The sequence below is a fragment of the Gymnoscopelus braueri genome, assembly GCF_963280865.1.
Source record: "Gymnoscopelus braueri genome assembly, chromosome: 19".
Classification (NCBI taxonomy): Eukaryota; Metazoa; Chordata; class Actinopteri; order Myctophiformes; family Myctophidae; genus Gymnoscopelus; species Gymnoscopelus braueri.
Window position 1 is genome coordinate 24,273,371 of NC_137621.1, and position 8,466 is coordinate 24,281,836.

An 8,466-nucleotide genomic window follows, 5' to 3' on the forward strand; every position below is an offset into this window, starting at 1 on the left:
ACCCAGCAGTCACCCCCTGCCAGCCCAGCGCCCAGCGCCCACAACACACACACACACACACACACACACACACACACACACACACACACACACACACACACACACACACACACACACACACACACACACACACACACACACACACACACACACACACACACACACACACACACACACACACACACACACACACACACACACACACACACAACTGTGTGAATACCCTCACTACGCTGCCTCACTACGCAAGCAAAAGGAAAGCAAGGAAGAACAAAAAACCAAGTAGGGAGGGTGAGTGGCTTGAGTTCACAAAGGAAGAACCCGTCTCAATATGGGGGAGAAAGAAACATGTGAATGGGATTTCTTTTGCCAACTTGGAAAAAGAAATCTTTTGGGGTTTATTTGGTGGGGGGTTCGCGAGGATATCTGAAAAGCGCAACGTAGGCTATACAGTGCAGCGGGAACCACAGGCGGAGTACTTGGGTCAGCTTTTGTTGCTTTTTTAGCCGTTGTCGTTTTGCAGGCGGGCTGGACCGGACCCAAGACCTTCGGAAAGCCCCGTGCTCTGCCATTCCGCCTTCGCGATTTGTCACCTTCGGTGAAAGGGGGTACAGCAATTGATCAATCTTTTTTGCTTCGGCGGACGGCATTGTCTTTATCACAGCTCAGAGGATATTTAGTCTTTGTTACCCTCTGGTTCCGCCCGTGGTCCTGCGTTTCCTCAGCCAGAGAAGTCCGAGTGTTGCTGCTGCGGCTCCACTCTCTCAGAGACGCGGGAGGAGAGGCACCATCCCTGGGCGCCAAAAGCTGGTGACGGAAGGGTTGAATTCCCGGCTGCCGTTCATTACCTTCCAAAAACCATTCCCTCTCTTTCTCTCTTCACACAGGTTGGCAGAGTGTCAGGCACGAGGCGAAGGAAGAGGCTGGCGCTTTATAGCGGTGCCAACAACCCTTTACTGTACGGCAGCAAGGGTAGGGGGAGTAAGAACTGGGCAAAGGGAGGGGAGGAGAGGGGAGAAGCTGGTAGGAGGTGGTCTGATTTGGGGGACAGAGAAATAGGTAAGTCAAAGGAAGACAAATTCTGCAGGCTCTGAAGCTGCTGGCTGCCATGCCCCTTCCACACACACACATCACACACACACACACACACATCACACACACACACACTCGCACACGCGCGTGCACAGACACACACAGAGGTTGGATGACAGCTGTCCTTGTGTTGCACGTAGCTTCTATCTATTCATTGAGGCAGAGAGCGTCTAGACTCCGGAGAGTAGAACCCTCATTCCATCCATGCATTCCATACATACTGTATCCTAGCAACGGAAACAGTTGCTATGGAGAAGACTACCTACTATAGCGCACATACACACACACCCCATCCCTCCCACCAGCCCCTTCAAGCAAGATGGAGGAACATCCTCTCTGGGCCTTCTAAAATACAGTATCTACTCTGGAGCGCGACTGGCGGGAGGGAAAAGGGGAAGACATCCCCCTTGTCAACACGGATGATCTTTAACTGTGGATTTAAAGGGAAATGTATGAGGAGAAATGTGCCTGCCAGCCATACCCCTGTTAAATATGAGCAAATCCCATTAGTCTCTGTACTGTGCTCCATTTCATTGTCACCTTCTCATGCATTCTCTCATTCTGAGAGGTAAACTGATCTCAGTATGAAAGGCAAAAAAAGGAGAGGTAAAAAGAAAAAAAGCTAGGACATTCTTGAACACAGTGGGGACAGGAGACTATAGCGATATATAATGCCAGCAATATATCTTTGCAATGAAACTGCTCTTATAGTGAACCATGTTACAAAGATTGATTTCGGTCAGCTGACCCCAAACCCTTCCATCCTGGTTGTAAGAGATATTGGCAGTCTATGGCGCACTGACTCAAAATAATGACTGCTGTGCCCCTACCATGTAGCAATCTGCCACTGGATCACTCTCACCAAGGTCGAATGGGGAGAGGAAAGGCATGCGGACAGAGCAAGAAGCCTTAACCACTTTCAGCCTGGCGTCTCTATTTTGGGCGTGTCATCATAGGCAAAAACATTTAAAAAAAATGAGAAGAAAAAACTCAAAAATGTTCTCAAATAGCAAGCAGACCTACAAGCTCACAATGGATCACGATGCGACGCATTATTAGCTTGTAGATCGGCCATTTTTTTGTTAATCATTTTACGACAAAGCATAAGGCTTAAGTTGTTATCAAGGAAGCAGAAAGGGTGAGGTAAGAGGGCCTGAAGCAGATCACGAACCATTGCAGTGGTCATCACAGCGGAGAGGAACATTGTGCACACCCACTCACACACACCTATGGAAACATGCCCGCACACGAGCAAGAACATATGAGCATGCATGTGCACCGTGTGTACACAGACACACACAGGCACTGAAATTGGACTTGTCTTTGCCATTCCCTAAAATAGATGTTCTCACAAGCCCAAACCAACGCAACAGAGGCACTCTGTTGAATCACAACACAGCCACACACACGCACACGCACACGCACACACACACACACACACACACACACACAAACACACACACATTCTACACAACCCCATCCCCACCTAAGCTGCCCCCCCACGGTGACAGGGGAGGAACAGATTTCCGCCATGCGGTGTCTCCGAGCTGCTCCGACAGACGGAGCAGGAATTTACGACGGGGCGGAGCCTTCATGCGCATAATGCCCAGATGGACCCCTGGACACTGCGGCACCGCTACCTCCCATACGCACGCACACACACACACACACACACACTCCAATAACTCCCACAATGCAGTGCGCGGCCACTCAAGGCAGAGTAGGCGATGAGGGTGAGCACCGGGTTCAACTCTCACCATGTTCCTCCTCTATACCTCACATACTTTCATACGCCCTCCCATCCCAAAATAATATAGTGAATGCATGGAATAAAGGATTAGTGAATAGAGAGACTGAGATGAGCTGGAGAGGTGTAACTCTGTTAGAGGGAGAGAGAGGAATAAAATGATAAATAGGAAATAGAGGGGCATAGGGGTAGGGGAATGTCGTCTTCTAATCAGCCAACCGATTTAGCCCAATCCGCGTTAATCTCTATCCACAGGTGTGAGAGGTAAATGCCTGCAAGGATTAAAACTTTTTTTTTAAATCACAGAAGAGATTATTTCTTATACATTCTCTTATACATTCATGGGCTGAATCATTGGCACCCAGTACAGGGGCCCCTTGCGATTGTGTTGATAAATCACTTCTTATGCATAAAAACCCCTTGATCTTCACAGCTTCATTATTATTCTCAGCGCTACAAAGTAAAAAAAAGAATTGCATCATTCACACTGTAAAAATGTACACCTTCTTGGACAAGCAGCATACCTCGACTTCAGCAGCCATTACAATACCTCTATAAATTGGACTAACAAAATCTATAGAGGTTTATGTAAGTACCTGTCCCCGTCTCTTGCGTGTTTTACTTCTACCAAGCTCCTACAGCGCATATCAATGTGTTTTCACTCCCACGCCGTGTTCTAAGCAAACGTACGTGAGCGTGCTATTGAATATCTGGATGACTCAGTACTTGCCTATGAGCCCATTTACACCTGGTATTAAAGCTCCAATCCGGGACTTATTTGAACCCATTTAGACTTGAGGCCGATTCTAAAAGGAAAAATCTAAAATAAATATGTTGCTATATATATATATATAGCAACAGCTAATGATACACACACAAAAACAAAGCTTTTCCCGGATTGAAAAATATATATCCAGGTCTAAATGGGTTGTTAAGGAATACGATGTTATTTTAACCAATCTATATGTACATTGAATAGATAAGTATATACTTGATGTATGCAGTTTATTACACTCGCCCCATGATTCTGCACATTCCCCATTGCTGCTAAGAGGTTTTAAAAGAACGCCTTAACATATAAACTATCAGGCTGAATTTTATTTTCAGTATTATCTCTATTATTATGTTGTTTATTGTATTGTTGTAGTTGTTAGCAGTCTTGAGTGACAATTGAGGGTAGGCAAAGGCCTCTTGATTCATCATGATTATTGACAATATACTGTAACTAGCACATCTGTAGTGGATGGAGGTGGACTCCCTACTCTTCCATTGAAGACCTGGTCTCGACTAGTACTGCCTGAAGCTCATAGCACAATGGGCCTCATGCAGGAAGAATTATGCATTTCCTCATATGTTTGTTCTTATCCATGATTCTTTCTTATTTTGTCAGTTTGTGGGATTCAGCAATGTTTTCTTATTTTTGCTTTTCTCTTGTGTTTCTCTAATGCTAGAAAACTTTAATTTAAAAGTTTAAAATTTCAGTTACTGTGTGCCCCTCTACCAAAGCCAGATTTTTTTATTATATATTTTTGGGGCTTTTTCTGCCTTTATTGATAGGAAAGTAGGCTGACAGGAAATGGGGTCGAGAGTCGAACCCGCAACATGCTTTCAAGCTGGATTTCCAGCCTATGTGGTATGCGCCTGGACCGCTAGGCCAGCGGGCGCCCTACCAAAGCCTGATTTATTGTAAATTGGTGATCTACAAGCTCACAATGCGTTGCGGATGGAGCATTTATTAAGACAGCATTTACAGCATCACAAATGTTATCGTTTTGCCATTGCTGGGTTTTTGATATAGGCTGCTTTAAACTTCAGTTTATTGTCACCAGGCATAAAAGTGGTGGAAATTATTTTGTGCAAGCTTCCCACAAATTGCAGGTTTGTTTTAAATTAATCATAAGTATAAGAGTGAAATATAAATAGCTTTCAAAGTCACTCTTTAACACATAAATGAATGCAAACAAAGACTATTATGCCAATATATAACACCACAAACCACAGTGGCATTTAATTTTGTTTTACTTTTGAATTTGAATTAGGAATAACTAGATTCACATATTACCTTTACCTATGCTAATAACAAACACACTTTAAGATCATGTGGAAATCATGTGAGAGAAATGTAAGAGAATGTTGCTGCATGAGGCCCAATATCTTCTTGGAGGAGTGGTAGAAATTCCAACTCCAGGAGACCCGGGTTCATATCCTGGGTAGGACATGAAAGTTATTGATTGTACCTTTAAACTGTCATCTGTTATCTGGCTGAGGCAAAATGCGTGTAATGTAACTAAGGCCGCGGTTTTCAAAGTGGAGTCCGGGGACCTCCTGGCCAGGGGTCCTTGGGGAGGTTCCAGGGGGTCCCCAGCTAAATGTGTTAATGCAGCATCAAAAATCTAAAATAGCAGATCTACAAGCTCGCAGCATGTGCTATGTTTGGAATATTTTCAACAAATCATCTCTTCTGGGGGTCCCTGGCACAGAGCATTTTCAGATGGTGGTCCACGGCCAAATATATATCAATTTGGGGGTCCTTGATAAGTAAAAGTTTGAGAACCACTGAGGTAAGGTGTAATCAGACACACAACACAGCCTTGTGATTGGATTGGATGGAACGGGATCAAATCTGCAAGCCCGCTTCTGGCAGCCAGGCCTTGAGATCAGATCTCTGCCGAGATCAGACAGGTGCGTGAATGCATTCCGTATCGTACTTTGTTAGAAAGTTACCACTGGGACGAAATGTCATCACTTCAGATAATCTCTGCGGCCGTCGATGGTCCCGGCTTAGTCAAGGTTAAATAGCCAACTCACTGCCAGGTAACATTTGAAGTAGCATTTACGTTGCTAACATTAGCGATGGACATTAGACTCCTGTAGCTGGCCAACAAGCCAATTAATTGACAGATAACATGACTGTTAAGTGCAAGACCGACCCCAGCGTGGTGCATTCATTCTCACCTGTCATCACTACTTTCCTGCATCCATCCATAGTTACAGGTTTCCTATAAAAGCGCTGTTAAAACCACTTCAGGCCTATAGTTGTATAGCTCACAGTGCATTCATATGAGCTTGTAGAACTGCTATTTTGGCTATGTTTGACATTTTTGAACATTTCTAAAAAGTGTTCGCCTCTAATGACATGTCCAAAATAGGGACGCCAGGTTGAAAGTGGTTCATTTTTTAACACTTGGGCAAGCACTGACTGAGCCAACCAGATATCCTACAACACACTTGCATACTTTGGCTCAGACTCGGGGCTGGGAATGAAAGCCCATTGGGATACACCGCAAGAGCCTAATGCATGTTGTTTATAATTACACCAGGATAAAACAAATCTGTAAGGATTAAGTACTCACAGAAATGTCACCCACTAATTAGCACTTACAGAAAACGCAGTTTTGTTATTGCCATTATGAAGATGTCTTAGCAGTTACTGAATCTTAATGGTGCGATATTATTGTGTGAGTCAAAGTTTCAATATCATTTTAATGGCAACCTTACATTTTTTTGCTATTTTGAAATTACTGGGTTGATAAATTACTGTTATTTAGCCTAATACTACTAAGCGTGGGGAGAATGAAGCTGTGGAGATCAAATGTCTTTTGTTTATGTATCTAGTTTTATCAGTTCAATTGCATCTTCCGTGGACAAACAAACATGACAAATTCTTGAATTAAAAACAAACAAACAAACACACATGAAAACAGGAATAATTTTCAGGTCACCAGTGGTGTAGTCTAGGCAGACTGTACCATGTATTAACATCAATGCATGTTAAAGTAAGCACAAAATAATAACTAAATATTGTTAAAGCACAAATGTAAGCAGTAGGCCTATTCCCTTTATCCTGCACCAACAATAATCCTCCCTCCCATATAAATGTGTAGGCTAGGCTACGTAACTCTACATAACTATTAACAGGTTAATACTTTGTTGATTTTGTGAGGCACCGATCTCGCAAAATCAAATTCCTTGTATTCATTTGCAAAAAGTAACAAATTATGATTCATTACACGATTACAGTCATAGTCTGGTGGGCAGTACACGGTATTCCTGTGCAGTTACACTGGCTCTGACTAAAATATCCAGAGTTAAATTAAGGGACGAAAGAATACTACTAAGCAGTGGCGGAAAAAGTACTCAAATGTTTTATAAATAAAAGTATCAATACTGCAATGTAGAAGTACTCTGTTACAAGTAAAAGTCCAGAATTCAAAATTTACTTGAGTAAAAGTACAAAAGTATTGGTATCAAAATGTTTGAAAATAGCAGATCTACAAGCTCACAACGCATTGTGATGCGGCGCGTTGTGAGCTTGTAGATAGGCTATTCAAATAGCCTAGGTATAAAATAGGGCTAAAGTGGTTAATGTATGTATAAAATAGGGCTAAAGTGGTTAATGTATGTTTTATAATGTAGTATATTTATATCTGCAAAGTAACTAGTAACTAAAGTTTTCAAATAATTGTAGTGGAGTAAAAGTACAATATTTGCCTCTGAGATGTAGTGGAGTAGAAGTAAAAGTATAGACAATTGGAAATAGGTAAAGTAAAAGTAGGCCTACCTCAAAATTGTACTTAAGTACAGTACTTGAGACTTGAGTAAATGTACTTAGTTACTTAACACCACTGCTACTAAGATGTAACTGCATCTATAACTACACAACAACCTCGCCACCAGGATTTCCACAACTACATAAGCCTCAGGACCAATCCTCATTGGTTAATAAGTGACCAGCCGAATAGCCTATGACAACAATCCTCACGTTGGCCTGTTGTTCATGTGATACGGAAATAATCATGCTTACACCATCTTGTAATGGCTCTATCAACCATGCATGCACCGGGGTGTGATTTTAAGTGTTAGTTTATGTAATAAAAACACGTTATTTTTTTAATACCAGGTGTCAGTCAGTGTCTAAAGAGTGTTGTTGCAAGAGACGTGTTGTTGTCGTCATTCATTTACCTGCCACGACCATTCTGTCCTCCCTCCCCTTCAGAGCGCGGTCTTTATTGGCCGGCAGCTGCGTTTTACCTGACATGTCAGCGACAGCAATGAGCGACAGAAGAAGGTAAAAGACAACAACAAGCGACCTGTACATATATCTGTGCTTGAGAGAATAAACGTGGCTGAGCGTTCCGCTTCCGGGTAGCAGCATTGCCGTCTCCTCCATTGAGCCATCATCATCATCGTCAGCTGGGGGAGGAGTGAAGCGACGACGACGGCGAGTCGCTCACACATAACTATGAATATTCATGGCGCGTGGGCCACGTCGTGCACTGCATATTAACTAGTCAGAGGGTTAATATGACTTTGGCACAAAAAGCCTACAGTGCACCGTGTGCGGGAACGAAATTAAATTTAAATAAATATCCACATTAAGAACGCCGTTCAGCATGCAAATTAGCTCTCACTCACTGCCCCCCCCCCCCCATCATCCACTCTCACTTTTGTGGGAGGTGCTCCAGGCTGCAAAGAGGCTGTGTAGGTTTCCCTTTGTGGTCATTTCAAATCAGGGAAATCATGTTTGGGGTTAATCTTCAGAGTTATACTTTCAACAGTCCCCACTAATAGCATCAAAGGCATGAAATGAGCAACGCTGTGTTTTCATTTTTCAACATTGAACATTA

General features: G+C 43.1%; 1 protein-coding gene across 1 annotated transcript in view; it reads right to left on the minus strand.

Moving 5' to 3' along the window:
• msrab (methionine sulfoxide reductase Ab) overlaps window positions 1-8,008 on the minus strand; it is a 44,101-nt gene extending 36,093 nt beyond the window's left edge. Inside the window, exon 1 of the mRNA XM_080413777.1 lies at window positions 7,802-8,008. Within this exon, the coding sequence (XP_080269903.1) occupies window positions 7,802-7,994 (193 nt within the window). The 5' untranslated portion in view covers window positions 7,995-8,008. The remainder of the gene's footprint in view (window positions 1-7,801) is intronic.
• Window positions 8,009-8,466: the final 458 nt, after the last annotated feature.